The sequence below is a fragment of the Cynocephalus volans genome, chromosome 16, assembly GCF_027409185.1.
Source record: "Cynocephalus volans isolate mCynVol1 chromosome 16, mCynVol1.pri, whole genome shotgun sequence".
In the NCBI taxonomy this organism is placed as follows: domain Eukaryota; kingdom Metazoa; phylum Chordata; class Mammalia; order Dermoptera; family Cynocephalidae; genus Cynocephalus; species Cynocephalus volans.
In genome coordinates, this window is record NC_084475.1 from 14222934 (window position 1) to 14246288 (window position 23355).

At 50.8% G+C, this 23355-nt stretch overlaps 1 protein-coding gene across 1 annotated transcript in view; it reads right to left on the reverse strand.

The window, feature by feature from the left end:
- The window catches only part of SDK2 (sidekick cell adhesion molecule 2), a 139585-nt gene that overhangs the window by 91055 nt on the left and 25175 nt on the right, over positions 1 to 23355 (reverse strand). Inside the window, exons 2-3 of the mRNA XM_063080367.1 lie at positions 17580 to 17686; positions 3840 to 3987 (exon numbers count right to left, since the gene is read on the reverse strand). Coding sequence (XP_062936437.1) covers positions 3840 to 3987; positions 17580 to 17686 — 255 coding nt within the window. The remainder of the gene's footprint in view (positions 1 to 3839; positions 3988 to 17579; positions 17687 to 23355) is intronic.

Below are 23355 nucleotides of genomic sequence, written 5' to 3' on the forward strand. Positions count from 1 at the left end.
ATCTTACAATGCACGGGGCAGCCCCGATGAGGAAGAATGATCAGGCCCCAAATGTCAACAGAGCTGTGGTTGAGACAGCCTGTTCTCGGAGAGGCCCATGGAGTAGGCAGAGATGGCCAGCTGTCCCCTCAGTCTTGGGCTCGCCTTCTACAGAGCTCTGCAGTTGCTGGGAAGACAAGGACACGCTTCCCAGCCTCCCCTGCATCCAGGTGGGGTAGTGAGGCTGAGCTAGTGGGATATGGAGGAAAAGATGTGCACTGCTTCTGGATCTGTCCATCTCCTGCACAATCTTCACATCCTCTCTCTCCCTGCTCTGGAAGGAAAACTGGGAAGGCTTGTGCTGTGATGGCAAAGCTCCCACCAGCCAGGACCCTGCATGACTGTGTGGAGGAGAGCACCCCTCTCCACCCCACTCATGCGAGGACTTCAAATGGGCAAGAAATCACTTCTATGTGTGAGTCACTGAGACTGGGGGTCTATCTGTTATTGCAGCTAGTGCTGCACTCACTAGTACCTGGAGGGGAAGCTCCCCAGACTAAGACCGATGAGCCTGGGTTCGACTTTCCAATGTGGAGTGGAGCAGGCGGCAGAAGGGCCTTCTGACATTCCCTCCCTCCCAGCAGGTGGTGAAGGAAGGTCCCTGGGCTGATAGCCCTCTGCTTGGTGACTGTCCCCTTGATAGACAGACAGGGACCGTCACTGCACTTCACTGCCAAAGTGCACACAGCTCTTTCTGTCACACAGGAGGGCTTGCAGCCCAGTGCATCGAGATGCTCCCACACTGAAAGAGGCTGCATGGAGAATTCTCAGGGGGCACAGCCGGCAGGGCTCAACTTGCAGGCAGGGGCTGGTTATATTTTTTAGCCACACGCCCTGGTTCTAACTTCTAGGCCTTGCCCTTTCCCACTCCTCTGACTGGCCCAGCCCCAGCCCCACCCTCCACCCACTGCTTCTATTAAGCCTGCCCCTTTTTCTCAGCTCCATGGGGCCCAACTGATCTTTTAATTAAGAATAAAATAAGCCATCCTAGCATGTGCCCAAAGCCTGCAGCAGGCATCTCTGTTGGGAATCTTGCCTTCTTTTCAACAATGAGCACCAGGGCACCGGTGAGGTGTGACTGATCCCTGTTTCGGCTTGGCTGTGAGGACAACCCCCTGTAGACAGCGGCACCTTTGTAACCTGTGCTGTGCTCCGGCCCATAGCCTGGTCAGATCCATATCTCCGACACACACACACCAGGGAATTTGCTTCCAGGGGCCTTTTCTGCTCGGTTCTGAATATTAATCCTCTGTAATTGCCAAGATAAAACCACCACAGTGTTCTATCATGTGCAGTAGGGGTGCTGTGGGCGTGGACTGGGGCTAGGGGGTGTGCCACCCAGGGAAGGTGGGTGTGCCCGTGCAGGCCAAGGTTGCTCTGTCCTGGTGCCAGGGAGTGCTGGGAGCAAAAAGGGTGAGTAGAGGCCAGGAATAAGAAAAGGAGGTGGGAAGTGTTAGGAAAGAGATGATGGGAGTGAGGTTGGGAGATGAGAAAGGGTTTCATGTGCCACAGCAAGTGTAGAGGTCAGAGCCCACAGCACGGTGGACATTGCTGATCACTCACGATGCTCCTCCCTGAGTCTGGATGGGGTCTCAGAATCCTTCTCAACACAGTGATCCAGGCAGCCACTACCAGTTGTTCGGCTTACAATAGGGCACGTGGAATAACTTCAGAAAGGGATTTAGTATCAGGCTGGAACTCATCTACCTGTCCGGCACCTGTGTGGCAGAGCATCCTTCTTCTACAACATAATCTCAATATCACATTAAGGATTAACCATGCTCTGCTGGTTTTATTGAACCTTAGTTGGGCCTAACAGGGCATGCTCTGACTCACAGCATGAGTCCCCCTGCCAGCCCGGGGTTCTACTCCAATTCTTCACCCTGCTCTGTATCCACACCCCGTGTTGCCACATGACTTTGCAGGTCCTCTCGCTCATGAGGCAGAGTCTACTTCCTTGCCTCTAGATCTGAGTTTTGCTATGTCCTTGCTTTGGCCAATGAGATGTCAGCAGAGGCTTGAAAAAAATGTATATTTCTACTCCTCTGCAATTGCCAAGAGAACATGCTAGGGCTCGCTGGGGGGACGATGAGACATGTGAGCCTGAGGCCAGTCCAGACTGGTCAATAGCCAGCTGGCCTCAGACAAATGAGAGAGCCCAGCAAGACCAGAACCGCCTGGCCAAGCCCAGCCTAAATCTTCAACCTATAGACTCATTAGAAAAATAATGCTTATTGTTTCAAGTCACAGAGATGTTTGTTATGCAGCCTTTATGTGGCTGTGTACAGCTGATACACAACAGCACAGTGCTTCTCTACCCTGGTGGCACCTTAGAATCACCTGGGAAGCTTTAAAAAATTCTGATGCCCAAATTACACCCCATTTCAACGAAATCAAAATGCCTCAGGAGAGAACCCAATGATGAACATATTTCAAGACTCCCAAATGATTTCAACAGGTGGCCAGTTGAGAATCACGGCACCAGGATTAGTTCTTCACAAGTACAACCACTTCATCACGGCTGTGTGTCTGTTCTCACATATTTTTCACATAGGACAAGAATTAAAGACCCTAAGTCTGAAGTCGGCAGGGCTGGAACCAGCTCCACCACGTACCAGCTGTGTGAGATCTGGTAAAGTAGCAAACTTTTGGGAGATTCACTTTATTGTCTAAAATGGGAATAAAATCAGCCACCTCAGTTGGTTGTTGTGAAGGCCACTCATTCAATACCTATTTTTTGAGCCTGTGTTTCAGGGACAAGAAACAGAATGAGATTTGAGAGGGTCCCCTTCCTCATGGTGCAGCAGCTGTCCTGGAGGGGAGGGGATGTTTGCAGTGTGCCTAGCAGTGTCCTGAGAACACAGCAGCCACTCAATAAGCGGCCACCACTGTTATTACCATGACATTACCATGTTATTGCTGTTATGCTTCCCTCACTAGACAATGCTCCCCAAAGGCAAGAACTGTCCATTTATTTCTCCACTCCCTGCACAGGGTCCAGAGACTAGCACGGGCTCCATGAAGTCTACACGGCAGCTGGAGATGGTCAGGAGAGGGGTGGTCTTCTGGGAGCAGGGGCAAGATAGAATCACAAAGAGGGAAGCCCCGGCTGGCTCCTGACCCCAAGGGGGATGGGAAGGGCCGGGAGGGCAGGCCTGTCCTGGGAGGAAATGCTTTGCTCCACGCCTTCTGTGGAGGTGCGGGCTTTGGCTCCATCACGCCTGCCCACAAGCCAGGCTGCCACAGCCAACACCAGGGGGCACACAGAGGGGTCCTTGTGAACCCCGAAAGGCCTTGTGTTTCCCCGACCCCAGGCCTCCCCTAGCCACCTCCTCCTCACAGCCCAAACACACGCAGCCCTCACCCACCAGTGGACAGCCGGCCACACCCACACGATGTCCCCCTCGCACTGCGGGCCTGAGTCCTGGGCTGGTAACCATGGTGATGGCACCTCTGTATGTGCCTGTTTGGGTTTTTTAAGTGCTCTGGGAGGCAGAATTATTCTTTAGCAGAGAGTACAGGCAGCACCCTGGGATTCCCCGGGGAGGGGACGAGCCTTGGTTTCGTCCTCTTAAGTCCTTGCACGCAGTTTCCGAGAAAGTCAGACTTTCTGCAAAGCCAAACTTCTGTCGACACCCTGGGAGGTCCCCAGTCTGAAGATGTCCCAGAAGAGCTGAAAGAGGCTTCTGCAGAGACGACCCTCCTCAGCATCTGGGGGACTCCACCTGGCCCCAAATCTCCTCCCCCAGGGTTAGCCCCCCCCTTCCACGGTCAGGATCCCCCCAGAGCGGGACACTCACATGCGGCTGCTGGGTGGGATCTTGCGGCCATCCCGGAACCAGGTCACCTGCGGCCGGGGGAAGCTGGCGATGCGTGGGGCACGGATGACGGCGGCTTCTCCGTGGGAGACGCTCTGGTGCTTCTCACCCTCCTCAAAGCTCCCCATGTCTGCAGGGGAAAGAGTGTAAGGACGGATTGGGGGCCGGAGCTCCACCTCAGGGACTGCCCAGCTCCTGGGTTGGGAGCAGTGGCCACAGAAGGACGACGCAGACAGGATGACCACGCAGAAGAGGGATGCCACACTCGGACCACCCCCATCACCCCCTCCACTAACCCATCACTACCATGTGCCCTGCTCTCTGCTCTTGGGGTTTATATCCATTTACATCCACATGTCCTTGGATCAATTGATTCATCCAACGATCATGAGAGGTTGGTCGTTATTTCACACGTTTTACAACCGAAAAAACTGCTCCAATGGGCTCAGAGAGGTTAATTAACTTGCCAAAGGTCACGCAGCCAGGAAGGGACAGAGGCAGGGCAGGATATGAACTCAGACCTCAAGCTCTGGAGTCAGGCAGAGCCGATCCTGCTTTCCTGTCCATAGCGCTGCTTTTGGTACCGCAGGGGTTCAGGTGTGAGGTGTGGGCAGGTTTGGGGCCCTTGTGGGGAGGGAAGGGTGGGCATACTGCAGAGAGTGGGATCTTGGGTGCTCATAAACAGGTGCAAAGATTTGTCTCCTGTGCCTGGTGTGCAGTGTGTGAGGTTGCATGTACGTGTGAACATAAACACTGTATTGCTCTTTTTAAAACAGGCCTACCCCCTTGGCAGATCAAGAAGGGAACATTTATCCTGGCTCTGATGTTCTGCAGCCAGGGGGAAAGCGGAGAGCAGAGGAGACACAGATAGGAAACTCTCCTGGTTGCCTGCCTGCTGGGGTGGGGGAAGGACTGATTCCCAGGCTTGGAGATTGGTTTGGGAAGGAATATTTGTGCTTCACCACAACCCTTGAAAATCAGTGACATCCTTGGTACTCCAGGTGTGGAACATGGGACAGCAGCATGGGTACCTGCTGGAAATGCAGAATGTTAGGCCCCACCCCAGATCCACTGGATCAGAAACAGCATTTGAGCAAGATGCCTGGTAAAGTGTGTCCATATTCAACTGTGAGAAGCATTACTTGTCCCAAACTTGGCTGAGTGTCAGAATCACCTGCAGAGTAAAAAAAATGCTGATGGCAGTCCCAGCCCCAAAGCTTCTGATTTCATTGGTATGGGGTGTGGGGAAGGGGGACACCATGTCTACCACCCCATCCACTAACCCATCACTGTGCTGAGCCTGGACCTGGTCTCGCCATGCCAGCCATTCCTATGGGTAGTAAGGTTTCAGATCCCTGACTTACAGGCCTTAGTTTCCCCATTGCCCAACTGTCCCCTCCCCCCACGTCCTAAGCCACCTGCTCTTCCACCACATTGACTGTGATTCCTCAGATCCCCTAATGCCATTACCTCTCCTTCCACCTGGAGCCCCCCGACCTGGCTGCACCTTAGGGGAACCTTTAACATTCCCTGAGGTCAGAATCTTTTGGGGTGCGTGGGACCCAGACATCAGTATTTCTAAAGCTGCTGTCTTCACTGAAGCCCACGGTTGTTATACTTTGGTGGGTCTCAGAATCACTTGGGACTTGATAAACCCACAAAAACCCTCCCTCCCAGCCAGGGCAAGGAAAGGCGCAGCTTCAGTGCACTTGGGTCTCTGAGTTCTGAACCAGCCTTCTTGCTTTGAAGATTCTACCATACAGCAAAGTTCGAGAACCACTGGCCTCCACCCCCGCTTTCCAAAGCCCTGGACTTAATTCTCTTTTCGGCCCCTTGGCAGCCTCACCTAAACTAATGGTTCTGACCACAATCTCCCTGCAAATGACTCTCATGTCTCCTGCTCTGACTCTTCCTTGAACTCCCAGACCCAATTTCCAGCAGTCTGTTGGGCATTTCTGCCAGAAGGGCCTTCCATCCCTTCCTTCCCAAGTCCTCCTTCTTGCATTCTTAGCACCCTGCCCACCCCGATCACCTAAGCTCAAACTCTCCACGTCTTTTGTGGTGCTTCCCTTTCCCATCCCCCACAAAGTCCTTCAGCAGTTCCTCTGGAATGTCACTTCCATCTCCCAAGGCCCCTCTGTCCCTCAGGCCCTGCCATCAAGCTCGCTCCAGCTACACTGACTCCCATGTGGTCTCCTACATCCGGATCCCCTCCTGCCCATCTTACACACTGTTCCTGATGAATTTTTCTGACCACATGGTCACCCGCATTGCTCCAGGACAGTCTAAATTCCCTTGCCTGGATTCACAGTCCGTCCCTAATCTGACCCTAACCAATAAGTCCTGCCATCTGGAATTCCTTACACCCCACTCCGCACCTCAGGGCTTCTGTTGATGCTGGGACCCTGCCTGGAGTGCTTCCAGAACAAGCCATGATTCACCAAAGCACCACGCAGTCAATGGAGTGTTCAAAAAGTAAAGCCTACTATTGGTATCCTTGTTTTAAATTTGGTAGGCAGTGTGTGTAACAATAGTGGCTTTGGAGTCTTTGAGAACTGAGTTCAAATCCTAGTTCTGTTACTTATTAGCTGTGATGTTGGGCAAAACTTTTGACCTTGATGAACCTTATGGAAAACAGTATGGAGGTTTCTCAAATTACTACAGATAGAACTGCCATATGATCCAGCAATCCTGCTGCTGGGTATATACCCAAAGGAATGGAAACCATCATGTCCAAGGGATACCTGCACTCCATGTTCATTGCAGCTCTATTTACAATACCAAGATATGGAACCAACATAAGGAAAATGTGTTGTATACACACAATGGAGTACTACTCAGCCATAAAAAAGAATGAAATTCTGCCATTTGCAGCAACATGGATGAACTTGGAGAAAACTATGTTAAATGAAATAAGCCAGACACATAAAGAGAAATACCACATGTCCTCACTCATAAGTCAGAGCAAAGAAAGAAAGGATGGATGGAAGGAAGGAAGGAAGGAAGGAAAGAAGGAAGGAAGGAAGGAAGGAAGGAAGGAAGGAAGGAAGGAAGGAAGGAAGGAAGGAAGGAAGGAAGGAAGGAAGGAAGGAAGGCCACAATAAAATGTTGAACTTTCAGAAGGAGAGAACAGACCTATAGTTACTAGAGGTGGGAGAGGGGCAGAGAGAGGGAGGTTAGGGAGTAACTGGGTAAGGCACACAAAGAGTAATTACAATTTGTAATGATGAACATGCTAATAATACTGATTTGATCATCACATGCTGTATACAAATACTGAGAGCCAACTCTGCACCCATAAATATGTATAATCAAAAATAAATAATTTTTTTAGGAAAAAAACATACAAAAAAATGTCCTCTTCTGTAAAATGGAATTAAGACATAGGTTGTACTGAGGTTTACATGAGCTAATATGCGTGTCAGGCTGTATCTTTCCGAAGATGGCTGCATCAATATTTTAGTCTCATCCCACATGCCCTTCTTACAGTGTGATTGATGCTCTTCTCACTGGGAGGTGGGGTCTCTGTCCTTCCCCCTTCAATCTGGGTAGCTTGTGACAACTCCACCAATAGAATGTGCTGGAAGTGATGCTACGTGACTTTCAAGGCTAGATCATCAAAGGATACAGCTTCCACCTGGCTGACCCTCTCCAGCCACTCGTCCTTGGAATGCAGCCACCATTTGTAAGGGAGCTCGATCTAGCCCAAGCAGATAGGGGAACAGCCCACAGGGGAGGAACTGAGGTCCCCAGAGGACAACCAGTGTCAACATGAGACATATGAACAAACGTATGCTCTCAGATAATTTCAGCCCCGTCCTCGAGCCTTCCAGCTGAGACCGCAGTCACTACGAAGCAGGACAAGCTGTCCCTGTGGTGCTTTTTCACAGAATCTGTGAGCATAAGAAATGATTGCTGTACACTGTTATGTTTTGGGATAATTTGTTACACAGCCAGAGAAACTGGAGGAGTATGTAAAAGTGCTAAATATTATATCTAATATTTGCAGCATTAAAATATTGAAATCCTATGCATTTTTCACAATATAGTTTAAGCATCACCTCCTCAACAAAGATTACCCGAAACCATCCGAATAGAATTAAAGAACAAAGACTTGTTCAGCATTTACCCCATGCCAGGTTTCCTTGTAGGTAGATTTCACCTGCATGATCTCATTTAATCATCATGCGAACATGACAAGCTCAATTTTAATAAATATACATTTTTAGTTGTTTATTAATTTCTATTACTTGGCCCTGTGTATAAAAAATTACATCAATAAATCACATTGACTTTAGTTCTTAAGATAATTTTATCTATTTAAAAAACTTTTCACAGAACTCAGAAGATGTATTTGAACAATTTAAAGCAATTTTATGGTAATGGTGTTTCTTTCTCCTTTCTCTAGTTTTATTAGCTCCATTTTGCTGGAGAGGGAATTAAGGCTCATGAGGTAGAGTGGCTTATTCAGCTCTAAGCAGCCAGGGCTGGCCCCAGCCAGCGTCCACACCTGGGCCCCTCTTTGCATTTCCTTCCTAGCCTCTTTCCTGACTCATTTTTGCATTAAAATTCTTCATGCACATTCTTTATCTTTTTCTACTAGGTGGTGAGCTTTGACAGGCAGTTGTATTCAGTTATATTCCCTAGCAAATCCCTGATAGACACCTGTCCCTGTGCTCTGCACACGGTAGGTTATCTCTAAATTTACCCAGTGCTCCTTACTGTGGAAGGTCTGTGATGGGCACTAAAAGACCTGGTCCTTCCCCTTGTGGAGTTTCTAGTCCAGTCAAAAGAACAAGCACAAGCAATCAACTCACAAGCAAACATCCATGACATACTGTGACAACTGAGAACCTTCTCTAGAGTGGGAGGTGGGGTGAGGGTTCTTTTAAACTGAGACATAAATAAGGAGTAGGTGTTAGCTAGGGTGTGTGTGTGTGTGTTGAGGATGTTAGGTCCAGTGTGTGAAGGCAGGAGCTGGGAAAGAAGGTGCAGTCAGGGAAATAAAAGAAGGCCAGTGGGGCAGGTCGTGGGTTTGTTCAGTGGATAGATGGATGTTTGGATGGATGGATGGATGGATGGATGGATGGATGGATGGATGGATGGATGGAGGGCTGTATAGGTGAATGGATGGATGGCTGCATGGATGGAAGAATGGATGGATGGATGGATGGATGAATAAAGGAAAAAGTGGAGGGACAGGTGGTTGTATGTATGTATGTATGTATGTGTGCTTGTATGGTGAGATGGACTGTTGTATGTATGTATGTTTCTATGGTGGGATGGATGGTTGTATGTCTGTTAGGTTTGTAAAGTAGGACAGATGGTTGTATGCATACATGTTTGCATGGTGGGATGGATGGTTGTATGCATGCATATTTGCATGGTGGAATGGATGGTTGTATGCATACATGTTTGCATGGTGGGACGGATGGTTGTACGCATGCATGTTTGCATGTTGGGATATATGGAGGAAGGAAGGGCATAGCTGGCCTTGACCCAGGTGCTGCAGTGGACCCTCTCCTCCACCTCTCCACTCTACAATCTCCCCACCTCACCGTGGCTCTTAGGCCCCCTGTGCCTTTCCATTCTCTCCATTCTACTTTGTCAAATGGGCTTTCTGGGTCTGCTCAGGGAGCCCCTTGCCTAAGCAGAGAGTGTACGTAAGTGTGTTTGTACGCATGCATATGTATGTATGCCCCACCCATACAGAGACATGTGTGCTGAACTGCAGCAGGGAGGTGCTGCACACAGGGAGTCTGTTCAGTTGGACAGTGCAGGAGAGCAGGCTAGAAGAAGGAAGGGCCACACAAGGACAGAGCCTGTGGGTGCAGGATCCCCAGGGAAAATGCATCCACATTAGGGTAGAAACAGATAAGGGCTGACTACATGTACTCCCTGAGGTGCAGGCTTGTTAACACGCCATGGTAGGCCCTGCAGGGCCGATCCAACTTTCCCGACAAATTCCCCCAAGAGCAAAGAAGTATGGGCCTGGGGCACAGCTGAATGTGGCCTAAAAATGATTCTTGATGTCTTTGTTATATCTTAAAATGTCTTGTAAAGTATGCATCCACTTCAAAATGTACTCGTGCTTTTATTTATTTTTAAAACATTTTAAATCACGAAATATGTTATGCATACAAAAAGAGTGAATATAACTACGGGTAGAGTTTAAAGACGAAGAGTAAAATAAACGCTCCTGCACCCGCCACCCAGCTTCAGGGCCAGAACACTAATGACAGCTTGTGTCCTCCCCACGGGGCTCCACCCTGCTCCTCTCACCTCCCCCTCAGAAGTCATTTCTCTTCTGAATGCTGTGATGCTAGTGCTTCTCTTTCAAGTTTTACTACATACAAAAGAATCTTTAAACAATTCGTGGTTAATTTTGTCTGTTTCTAAACACTTCACGGCTAGGATTATTCTGTATGTGGTCTTCTGGGATTTGCTTTTTAGTGCAACATTATTTTTTGGAGTTCCACCCAGGTCCTTGCGCTTAGTTTAGTCATTTTCATGGCTGCACGGAGTTGCACGGAGCGCAACAGCACCGTGGCACTGCACACTTGGTTAGCTTTTGGTGCTTTGCTATCCTGCTAGTGACAGCCTCACAGGGACCTTTTGGTGCACATGGCTAAGAGCATCACCAGGGTATTTGCCTAAATGTGGAATTGCTGGGTTGTAGAGTATGCACACGTTGGTTTTACTGATAATGCCAAACCATCTTCCCAATTTGTATCAATTTCCAATTTACACTCCAGCAGTGACGGGGTTTCCACCAACCTTTGCCCTTTGGTTTTTGCCAATCTGGTGGGCATGAAATGGTATTTTCACTGTGGTTTTTTGTGTTTGTTTATCATAAAAACCATGCTTCTCCCTCCAACCAGATCATATCATGCCTCTGTCCCGACCATCTGTGACTTCATCTCATTCTGGTGACATCCAAAGCACTGACCACAGCTGAGAATGCCACAGTCTGTCCCTAAGGCCCCACCTCCTCAGCTCATCCCTTCCACGTCCCTCACTCTGCTCCAGTCACTCTGGCCTCAGACACACAAGTCCACCCCAGTGCCTTTGCACTTGCTGTCTCCTGGCCTGGAATGACCTTCTCCTGTCTGTGTGATTCCCCCCTTTGCCTCCTTTGAGACTCTGCTTAACGTCACCTCCTCAGAGCAGCCACCGCCCTTCACCACCTTATCAAACGTGACCCCTGCTGTGTCCTCCATCCTTCTCACTTGGCTTCGTTTTCCTTATAACACTTCATTGTTCTTTGTCGGCTGCTCATACAAGCATTATACTCACATGTTATGTGACCACCTTTTAACATCCGTTCCCCCACTGCTTCCTGGAGAGCAGGGTCGTGTGTCTTGTCTGCACCACGCTCACCCAATGAGCCAACCGGCCGTCCCTATACGGGATCCGAACCCGTGGCCTTGGTGTTATCAGCACCACACTCTCCCGAGTGAGCCATGGGCCGGCGCCTGGGGTCGTGTGTCTTGGTTGGGTCCCTGCTGTGTCCTCACAGCCGAGAACAGAGCTTGGCACACAGTGGGCATGTAGCAATAATGGCTGCTTCATGAATGGTTTAAATACTCAGGTAAAACGGGCACTCCAGAAAGACATAATAATGTTATTGTGAACTGTTGCATGGCCCCTAAATACTCTACATTCAATACTCACACCTCAGGTCGAGAATTAAGAGAAACAGGCCTACTGGTGGCATTTTAAGTATCGACCCCAGCCCATGTGACAACAGGCTGGATCGCTTAAGTCCCACTTTATATGAGTGGCTGACAAGCTGCATGGGAGACAGGGAAGCCAGCCAGACTCCCAGCATGGGCAGGGGCCTTTTGCCCCCCAGGGTGTGACGGGTTTGGTGTTGGGGTTCGTGGTTCCAAGTCTGAGCCAAGTAAACGAGGGCTGGCGATAGGGGTTGGGGGGCGTTGCCCTGGTGAGGAGACCATAGAGGCACCCACAGGACCTGGACATGGCGAAACGCCATCTGGAGGGAATCCGTGACTCTGGAAGCCTGTCCCAATCCTGTCAGCCATTCATTCCAATTACCAAATGCTGGAAATTTATGGAGACTCTAAAAACACAAAGAAGAGACTCCGGGTGGGGACAGGAAGGGAGCTGTGGAGCGGGGAAGATGTTTTATTGATTCCCCCTTAATTGCTGTAATTAAAAACATGTAAAGAATCTTTTTAAAACGACTTTGCCATTATCATTAGTTGTTAGTGCAGCTGCCTTGTTAATTTCTCATTAGAACCCAATTCTAAGTACCTCTTTGGGTAGAAGTTTGGGGGCCAGAGACAGGGCCTGCCTGGCTGGAAGATCCCTGGAAAGAGGCCCAAAGGACAGCGGCCACCTGGGAACTGGCTGCTTGGAGCACCAGGACAAAACCCTCTCACCATGTGAGGCAGAAACAGCCCAGGAGGGGAGAGAGAGAGAGACTTGGGAGTGGCGGCCATATCCCACCCACCCCCATAACTATGTGAGTGTGTGTAAGGAGCCAGATGGACAGACAGACACACAGAGGCAAGGTCTGAAGGGCGAAAACCTGGGAGAGCCCCTGGACCTGAACAGGGGAGATGAGTGAGGTGCTGAAGGTGAAAGATTTAAGGAGGCACCCATTCTCAGAGCAGTGCAAGTGCCTCCTTAAATCCTGCGTCCTCCTCCCCCCACCCCATGCCTGACTGCCCTCACTTCCCTCCTCCTCATCCCAGCCCTGGAGAGCAGGGGGAGTGGCTGGGACTGCACCTGCTTAGGTAGTCAGCATGCAAAACGTTGTCAATGTTTATTCCAGGGGCGCTTTTCCAGGTTGGACTCTCAGAGAGAATTGAGTCTACTCCTCCTTGAGTGTTAGGCGTGGGGAGAACAATTTGTGATGGTTTGTGTGCATGGATTCATTAATCTGTGCACCGCCCAGCCAAGTAGGTACGAATAGCAGCATCCCTTTTCACCCACAAGGAAATGAAGGACCAGAGAAGTTAAGAAACTTGTCCAAGGCCACACAGCTTGCAAGAGGTGAGCCAGGATTTGAACTCACGGCTGGGTTCATAACTATACCCTGCCAGGCAGGAGAAGGTAGAAGATAGAAATACCGGCTTTGGGACTCTGGGCTGTCCTCTAACATCTCTGAGCCTCAGTTTCCCCATCTTGACATGCGAATCGTAACACTTGCCTTCCAAACTCTCAAGCCTGTCCCGGGAACACACTGAGGAAAGGCATTTACACAGTTACACTGGAGGACAAGTCATTCTGGAGCCTCCTCAGCACCTCCTTAGGAACGAGGGTGTTTGGACTGCACCTGCCTCTGATTGTTCTGAGTTATCTCAGGGCCCGCGTTCACCTTTCCAGGGTTCTCCTTCCTTTTCCCGCACCCTCTCCTGCTTCCTAGGTGCCCAGCACAGAGCCCTGCATCAGGGGCAGGGTGGCTCTGGGCCTCTTTGAAGGATGGTTCTGCCCAGGCTGGGCCCCATGGGTTCTGACCCCAAGAGTTGCTTTAACCTTATTAACATCAGAGCTGAAATGGATCTCTTTTTACAGGTGAGGAAACTGAGGCTCAGAGAAGGGAAGGGAGGTGTCCAGAGTCCCAAACTAGTCACTGCCTAGGTGGGGGCTAGAATCCATACTTTCTGACCCCCATTCCCACGGTATGGGAATTATTCCAGGCACAAGGGTCATGGCCTGGCACAGAGAAGAGCCCAGGAGCCATGTGTAAGTATGTTTCGTCTGCTGATCCCGCTGACGGCGAAGAAAACCCATGTGATCGGTAGAGTCTGCCCCACCCCCGGGTGCTAGAGGGCGTTCATCCGAGGTGGGCGACAGCATCTACGTGCCAGGGCTGTTTGGACATGGAATATTATAGCCCAGGGGTGTCTCTAGCAGGTCACCCTCACTGTCCTTCCCACGCCTATTTTGATTTTTCTCTTCTTGCCCTCAAGGATTAGAGTAGCGAGGGGGCTATTTTGAAATCCGCAGTCACAGGCTCAAATCCTGGATCTGGCACTCCCTAATTGTGTGACTTAGGCAAGCGATGTCAGCCTGCCTCAGTTCCCTCGACTGTAACATGGGGATGGGGACTTCAACTCTGCAGGATGCAGTGAGGACCAGAGATGGCGGCATGCGCTGACCGGCACAGTGACATGCAGGACAGAGCGCTGCTTGGGGTGGTGATTGCTGGGGGTCTTCTTCCTCTACACCCAGAATCTCAGCGGGGTGGGGGGGATGGTGGATTCCTCAACTTCCACAACTAGAGAGAGGAGCCACCCTCGAGATGAGATGAGACAAGCATGTCCAGCACGGGCGGGGACAGGGGACATGTGCTTCTCTCCTTTGTCCCACCGTAGCCATCAGGGCTGGGTGAAACCTTCTTTAGCTTGTGGGTGGACATTTTTCTCAAGGGCCAGACAAGCATTTCCAGGGCATCCCTAATTCCCTGGCTTTAGGGCCCAAAGGGCTGCAAATAGTGGTTTTCACTTGATGACGTTATGGAGGAGGTGGCTTCAGGACCCACAAAGCCACATGCAGTGTTAGAGGCCAGTTCTCAGTGCCGCTCCCGGGAGCTGCAGTTGGTGGCCAGGAATGGGTTAGCTTGGGTCTCCCTCTCTGCTCCCCTTTCAGCCCTTCAAGGTGCCCCATTTCTTTGCCAGGGGTCTGTAACCACACCTCTACAGCTTAGCAGCAGCAGCACACTACAGCATAGTGGGATGAGGTGACAATCGTGGTTGCCACCGTGTCCGGGAGGTTCCTGGAGCCCAGGGTGATCTGTAGCTCTGCAAGGGCCAAGGGAGCAGGGCGGGAATCCCACTGTGAGAGGTGGCAGAGGGGCAGGGGCCCGGCTGGCAGGAGGGCTCGGGTGAGGGTACTAGCTCTCTGCTCTGCATTTGGCCAGGACAGCGTTTGCTGGAGGCCATTCCGTTCTGTGGCCTCCTTTCTTCCTTCTTCAAATGGTAACATAGAATAGTTTATTACAGAATACTGCAATGACTCCCACTGATTCAGGGGCTACTGTGTGCAGGCAGTGGCTGGGCACTTTGGCACATGTGAGCTCCAGGAATCCTCCTGACAAGCCTGGGAGCTAGGTATTCCTAAATACATTTCACGGACGAGGAACATGAGCTGGGGTGAGACTCAGAGAGGTTGAGTCACTTCCCTGGGGTCACACATCAATCAAGAACAGGATTTGAATGTGGTCTGACTCCAAAGCCCCCCTCTTCATTAAGCCACACTGCCTCTCTTGGTGATGGGGCCCCCACAGCCAGCCAACACTAAGGTGCCCCCAAGCCCTTTCACCTGCACCCTGGGCTCCACAACTGCAGGATCATGAAGCTCCCTCAGGAATTTGGGCTAAGCCCCTGTATGCCGCTGCCACCTGGGGTCATCCCTGGCAGCATCACCTGGAGTGGTCCAGGACCCTTGGACCCTGCAGTGTGGGGGAGGGGGAACTCAGGGAAACTCCATACCTGGGGGGTCTGTGCCTGGGCAGATGGTTAGGGTGTCAGGCAATGCAAGTCCCCCTCTATCTGCTTCTCACCCTGCTCACAGGCTGGGAGCCCCCAGAGGGCAGGGCGAGGTCGGTCTGAGCACGCAGGGAATGCCAGGTGCACCCGGGACCTTATCACAGGCCTCCATCCACCACTGGTGCATCTTGCCTGCTTGCCCAGCAGATAAGCCTGGTGAAACCCATCATGTAGTTTGGGGACAGGAGGACACCCGTGGGTTGGGGACAGGGACCATGCATGTCTGACCTGGTTTTGAGGGAGTACCTGCCATGCTGGGTGTGTGTATGTGGGGAGCATGTATATGTTGGGGGCTGAGTCTCAGGCTCATGGGTGCCTATCACAGCCAGGGAAAGAAGCATTTCAGCCACATGGACACTGACCCCCCTTCCTTTCTCTTTTCATCAGCAGAGCCAACCCAGGGGAGACTGTATCATCTCATCTCAGAGGCTCTCAGCTCCAGAAAGTTCCTATTGTCTCCTATGAGCCAACGGCTTGAAACAGACCCCCAGCCCCTATCCCCCACAGCCTGGACTAAGTGGTGTCCTGGACGGCATTTCCAACTGCACGCATGCACACACACACACACACACACACACACACACACACACACACGTTCTCTCCTGCACCCAGGTGAGCAGAGGCAGACCAGCCCAGACATGCACATCCATGCACATGTATGCATGCACACACATGCATGCATATAAGCAATACATGCACGTACACATACCTGCACATATTCACGCACACACATGAAGACATACAATGCAGGGGCATACGCTTGCACACACACATGCTCACAACACGTATGTTCTCTCAAATACACAGGTGAACAGAGAGGCAGACAGACCCAGACACACATGCATGTACACACAAACATCTATGTGCACACACATGCGCACATACACTCTTGTTCTCTCAGCCCCACGTGAGCAAGGAAGCAGACTGACCCAGACATGCACATTTGCACACATCCATGCACACACACCTGTGTGTACCCACGCACACTCACAGTCTCTCTGGAGGCCCCACCACAGCTGCCCCTGCCCCCTGGACTCTGGGCACTAAATGGGCTAAATGAAGCTCCGTGGGAGACCTCCAGCCGGCTGACAGCTGCCTGAAATCCATCATTTTAATTCAGGGCTTTTCTGCTCCTTGGAGTCAGTTGAGTTGCCGTTAGTGCTGATTTATGGGGACAATCCGTCCTCCACTTTTGATTATGGTTGTTTTCCATAATTATTATAAACACTCTTTGCCTCACTGGAGATTTTCTTTCAGATTTCTCTCCAAGTAGTAGGCTCTCTCCTGTGCTAACTCAGAGGCATGCCCCTGTGGGCTGAGGGTGTCTTTTTTTAAAAAAAATTTCAGGGTTCACTACAGCTCCCCACTCTCCCATGTCCCATGGTACAACCTTGGACCTCTCCCCCTGAGAAAACCTGAAATGAAACAGCCCATAATGGGCCTCAATTCTAGCAGATAGCAGATATTTTAGGAAGGGGGGACAGGTCTAGGAAGGGGATACTGTGTCGTGGGGGAAGGGTGTTTACCCACAAAGGCTTGGGGAAGGTCTCCCACTTTACTTTCTGCCCACCTGGCCCTGCTGGGAACCCCGATTCATGATTCCCCCCACTCTCCTAGAGTTACGGTGTCCACTGTGAGGCATCGCCCAGTGCCCCCCAAAATCACAGGAACCCCCATGATGTTACTGCTCCAGGGCTGAGTTGGAGGATGGAAAAGAAGAGTCCATGGGTGCCCCGGGTGGTCTGCCAAGGAGACTACTGTCATAGCTGGAGGGTTTCCAGATGGCCATTCTGAAGATCCCCCTCCCAAGTGTGAGGCGGACCCTAGAGGAGGCCCTCAAAGCAGGTGGTGAGGCCCCCTGTTAAAAAACAAATTGGCTGGTCCCATTTAAAGAGCACAGAAGAGGTCACTCTCTCCTGGAATGAAGGGCACCAGGGAGCTCTTGGCACTCTAGCCATGTCACGTGGCACTTATCAACTATGTGACCTTGGAGAGTCTGCCACCTCTCTGGGCCTTGGCTGTAACAACCGTAAAATGAGAGCAGTGGCCCCAACCAGTGGGAAGGGCCACCATTGGCACCCAATGGGCGTGGAAGGCCGTGGCTGGATTTGGCTCTGCCCAGAGTGTGGCTGGTGGGTGTGGAACCTGCAGACCCTCTCCTGCTTCACGGCCTGCCCTGTCCCTGGGCCCCCATTGTACTCACAGGCCACCTGGACCTCCGTCTGCCGCTGCAGCAAGGCCCCCATCCGGTTACGCACGATGCAGCGGTAGAAGCCAGCGTGGGTGCGGTCCAGGCTGGTGATCATGTACCTAAAGGACAGACGAGACAGCCAGTGAGCAAGTTAGGCAGCCGCATGGGGGGTGCAGTGGTCAGACTGGGCTTAGAGGTCAGAGGTCGCCGCATCACCCTTTTCCAGAATGAATAGCACCGGAAAGCTCTTGACACTCTGTCCATGTCATGGGATCACAGAAAGGTCCTTATCAGCAGAAGCATGCCTCCCAAAGGCAACAAGGCTCTTGCTCAGCTGCCCAGGAAACAGCCTGCACTTTCCCAAGTACAGGAGGTGCTGTGCCCAAGTCCTTGATCCTGCCATGGCCAGGCCTCCTGGTGCTGCGTCAGCTCTGTTGGAGGCTGCTGTCTTCCCTGCCTGTGACTCACATGACTGAGAAAGGTGGGGACATTTTGGGGGGGGGATGTCAGGCACAGGACTGTGCTGTAAATATTAATTGAAACGGATGGAAGTGACAGAAGCAGGGAAATTTACATGTTTTCCCAAATGCTTAGCATCATACTTTTTAAAAATTATAGACAGCTCCACTGTAGCTTGGTTGGGGGAGAAGGCAGAGCCTTCTGAGCAAGGCAGGCCGGTGGGTCTGCAGGCGCGGGCTCTCAGGCAGGATGCATGACTCCGAGCCAGCCCCTGGGGGAGCCCGCTCCAGGAACACTCCTCACCCCAAGAGCAGCCGAGTCTGGTGCTGGGGGCAGGCATCTGGAGAGCAGGTATATGGCATGCCTGGAGGCAGGGAGGATGCTGGTCATGGGGAGGGGCTTCTGACAGCAAGACGTGTGAAGGGGGCTGGGGACCAGGGGTTAGTTCCTCTGGCTTCCCCTCCATGATCACCTTTCCCATCCCAGGGCAGTGGTCCAGCAGGGCCCTCAGAGGAACAAGGGGTTTGAACCTAGAATAGCTCTCCCCAGTCCTGGGCTGCCCCAGGGTTTGCCCAGCTGCCCTGGTGGAGAAGCTCACTGCCGCTTGCCCCTGCAGTATGCCAACCCCATGGGGAGCAGCCCATTCCTAGGGGATGCCAGTTTTGTTTTCCATGAGTCCTGGCCAGGGCCCATCATCATCGTCATCATCACCACCACCACCACGATGACTGTCATCATGCTCCTGCTCCCAGTGGCAAAGCAACGACGGCCCCCTGCCAAGCACTGTCTCTGCATCAGACACCGTATGAAGTCCTTTCCACTGGTTTCTTCATTTCACACAGCGATTCCCAGAATATTGGATATCATGGGCCAGTAACATTTAAAGAAATGGGGATTGACATAAGACTGTCAACTTTTTACATTGCTAAGATCGTTAAAACCAACCAAGCAAAAAGCAAACAGACAAAAAATCAAGCAAGAACAGCAAAAAATAAATAAATAAATAAATAAAATAAAATAATTTAAAAAGGATAATATTAAAAAGTTCCAGGGAGAGAAAAAGCAATGGAAATGGTCAGCATTCTATGTAAAAAGGACATTTCTGAGATGATAAAAAAAAGAAGCCTGATTTCCACATAAACGCAACTTGAACAAATTTTTGAACTTGAATTTCCCGCAAAGCCTAACACTCCAGCCCGACTTTCCTTGTTCTATGTGGACAGTTGCCAGCTGTCACCGGCCAGCATTTGAGAACCTTGACTTAGTCTCGACACTCACCCCGTGGAGGAGGTACTTTTATCAGCACCCCCATTTCAGAGGTGGGGAAGTCGAGGTTCAGAAATATCTTGGCATGGACCTGTAGTTTTACACGTAGTAGGAGGCAGGGCCAGTGTTCCCCAGAGACTTTCTCACTCCAACCCTGGCGGTGAATGTGGCCCTGAGTGACATTCCAGAGGGTCCCACCTTCCCTCTTGGGACTGCGCACACCTGAATCACAGCTGGGCGTGTGCTGACTTTGCTCTGGCTCAGCAGCTTTACCCAGAACCTTCTGGCTGTCTGAGCCTCTTATCTCTGCCACCGGCTGCAGCTCTTATCTGTCCTTTGCTACTGCACACAGCGTGTTGATGGCAAGATGGAGGGCACCCAAGCTCTGGCAAATCTGTTCCCTACTTACTCCTCATCCTCAACCCCCATCCCAGGTGCTCTCTCTCGCTTGCCACCCCATCTCTCCCGAGGCGAAGGGAGGCAAATCTGGGGAAAACTGTTGGGGTCCCTAAAGCAATGGGTTGATCTAAGAGGCAAGAGGAGAGGCGGGAGAGACAGGGAGATGGGTTGGAAAAGCTCTCTCCCTTTGGAAATGGAAATATCACCCAGATATCATTAAAAAGCACCAGGGAAAGGAAAACAAATAGAAATGGCCAATAAACCCATGAAAGGATGCACAACCTCTGTTGGAAGAAATAATGAAAGAAGTTCAGTCAAAACCACAAGCCCATGTTCACCTATCAGATTGTCAAAGATTTTCAGGTATGGTCAAGCCCAGTGTTGGCAAGAGCGAGGGGACAGGGAAAGAGGACCCTCAGCTCTGTTGGTGGATCTGTACATGGGCCCAGCCTTTGGGGCAAAATCTATCAAGATTAGAATATGTAAGCTCTTTGACCCAGAGGTTGCACTCCTGGGAGGTGGCCTTTTAGATATATTTGCAACAATGTGACAAAAAATATGTATAAGGATGTTCACTGTAGCATTGCCTGTAAGTGCAGAGAGAAACAAAAAAATGGGACGCAACTGAAACGCCCATCAAAATGGAATTGGATCAATAAAGGATGCTGCAGCCACAGCATGAACGAAGAACAGCTGTATGGATCAAGCAGAAAGGCCTCGGAGATGCACAGAGCGTGGAAGGAGGGGAAGCTGGGGAACGGGGCAGGGCTATGTGAGCAAAAACAGGTGGTAGCAGGAGGCTAGACAATATCACAGCCGACTGTCGGGGCCAGGGATGATTACGTTATTCTCATTAGTTGCTGTTTATTGACACAGGCTACCAAATCCTTAGTTTAATATTTAGGATCATGCAAATGGACCAGTATAAATAATTTGAGTTGGTTGCCAAACAAAACAGAACAAAACAAAAACCAGTCAAAGAATAGTCTGATATGATAGCATTTGGGTAGATTGAAATAGTATATGCGCACACACACACACACACACACACACACACACACACACGCACACAACACACATATGATCACAAAACACACTGGTATGTGTATAACATTTTTTTGAGATGGATACTCTAGAACATGTTATCTCTCTTTTGGGAGAGGGATCAGAGATGGGGAGGGAGGGAAACTTTTACTTTTTGATTTTATGTCTTTCTGTGCCATCAAAATTTTCCTTATCGTATGCATATATTGCTTTTATTTTAAAAATAAAATTAAAAAATGCACTTTGTGCATATAACTTAAGTATACATTATAAAAAAGGCACCAGGGGCTCATTGGATCTGGATTTGTTTGCTGATGTCAGTGATGTGTGGTGAAATTTAAAACTTTAATAAAAGTCGATTTCTGCAGAAGATTCGATGTCCGTTTGCTTCAGCCAGGAACCCCCAGGCCCCACTTGGAAGGAAGGCCAGCAGGCTGCTGGCCTGTCCCCTCCCCTAAGGACTCACTGCTCTGTGGTCGAGGGCATGTGCTCCTGGCCCTGCAGCACGGGCTGCAGCCCTCTCTCACTCCTCCTGCCTCCCTCTCACTGGCGGCCTCTCTGGCGCTCCCGCCTGGGAGACCTATTTCCGGCTTGTAGGCAACATTATTTAAAGTCACAGTTCTGCCCAGTGCCTCCCCTACCAAGGAAACCCGCTTCACTCCACCTGAATTGCTGCCCTTGTCTCCCTGCCTCCCAGGCGGGTGGAAGAGGCACTTGGCCAGAGTCTTGGTTTGCAAATCCAGTGCACTGTATGCATCCCCGGTAGTGACAGTAAGAGCACGCATTATTCCCATCATGCCTCTCCTGGGCCTCCAGGACAGATTTAGCCTGCAGCTCTGCCCACCCCCACCCACCCGTGGCTGCCAGCCTGGTAGGGAACTGTCTGAGCCCAGCCCCATTCAGTTCGGCACCAGAGGCAGGGGATGGTGCAGGAGCAGGGCCCATTTGTTTGGAGCAGGGCCTGTTCAGCAGGGCCCACACCTGATCCTCCCAAGGGGAGACGTGGCATTGAAGAAAGTGCCAGGACTTCCGAGTCAGGGAGATTTAGGCTTGACTTTCGCTTTTGCTCTTTCTTAGGAGGGTGACCTGTGAGAGTTATGGAGGCCTTGCAAGCCTTAGTTTCTGCATCTGTAAAATGTGGATACTGATAGCTATCTTTGATTTGAGTATTACGAGAGGCTCTAGACATAAATGCCCGGCACAGGGCAGATGCTGCACAAATGCTTGTTGAATGAGGGAGCAAACGTCGGAGTCATTGGCAGGGACTGGAAGGTACTGGGATGAGGGGGCTCAGGGAGAAGAACAAAGGTGTGGCAGGACCCCTCACCCTAGAGTGGGGACTGATTAAGGTCTCCATGCCAAGCACCAGGGGAGCACAGACTCCTTTGCCTGGCACATTCCTCATCTTCCGACCTCCCAATCTCCAGGTCACCTCCATGAGTGTGAGCCCAGCTCCTGCAGGGATGAGTCACGGTGATGGCAGGTAAATGGCAGCCTCCTCCCAGTTGACCTGCAACCTCATGCTCCATCCAGTGAGCAAGAGCCATAGGGCTGTGGCCTCTAGGGACTGGTGCACACCTGGATTCACCCACCCTTAGGTCCCCTAAAGGACCACTTATTTATGTATTTATTTATTGTAGAAGAATATTCACATGATTCAGGATTCAAAGAAAGACAAAGACAGTACACAGCAAAAAGTCTCTTCCACCCTTGTGGGACACCTGCAGCTGTCCCGTCATCCCTGTCCCCAACACATGGAGGAAACCACTGTTATTACTTTCTCGAGTATCTCTTCAGAGTTTCTTTAGGCGAATGCAAGCAAATATCATCTCCCAACAGTCGACACGGCCTCCTGTGTACACTGCCCCTCTCCTTGCTTTGTGCAGGTGACAATATGTCTTGGAGATCTTTCCACAGCTGTGTGTAGAGCTTCCTCGGGCTTTTCGACAGCCACAGAGGACGGAGGAATCTTCTTCTTGGAGGGAGCTTTGGTTTCTCCCAGTTAGACAGTCAAAGAGAGCAGGTGGGGGAGAGAGGGCTTAGGGGCTGGGCTTGGGGCTGCAGCAGAAAGAAGGCAGCAAAGGAAGATACACCAAGAATCCACACCGCTTCTCTTTATCCATGTCACAGAGTGCCCTGATTTCAACCCACAGGACTCCTCCGGCTTGGCCCACTCTTCTGAAATGGAGGGAAGGGCTCAGGTGGAGGGCACACAATGACAGTGGGGAGAAGGGCCAGGACAGATAATTGGATTTTTAGACAAGAGAAGAGCAGGGGAAAAAAATAACTGCCTAACAAATGTGGCATCTTCTCCAGCACATGGGGAAACACACAATGCCCTTTTTGGTTCAAGTCCTTGAGTGTCACAGTTGATATTTAAAATGATTCTTACTCGCATTAAATAAGATATTTCAATTCCACGAGGCTGTCAGGAGCTGATGCAGACACTAGAAATAATAGGCACACTCTCCTTGTATTGTCCTCGTTAATAAATCAGATGCCTGGAGATGCACATGGTGATGCTCACACGGAGGGAGGGTGGGTGTGGGCGTACACACATGCACACGCACAGAGCACACTCATGCATGCCACATTTTCGCACACACCATTGTTTACACGC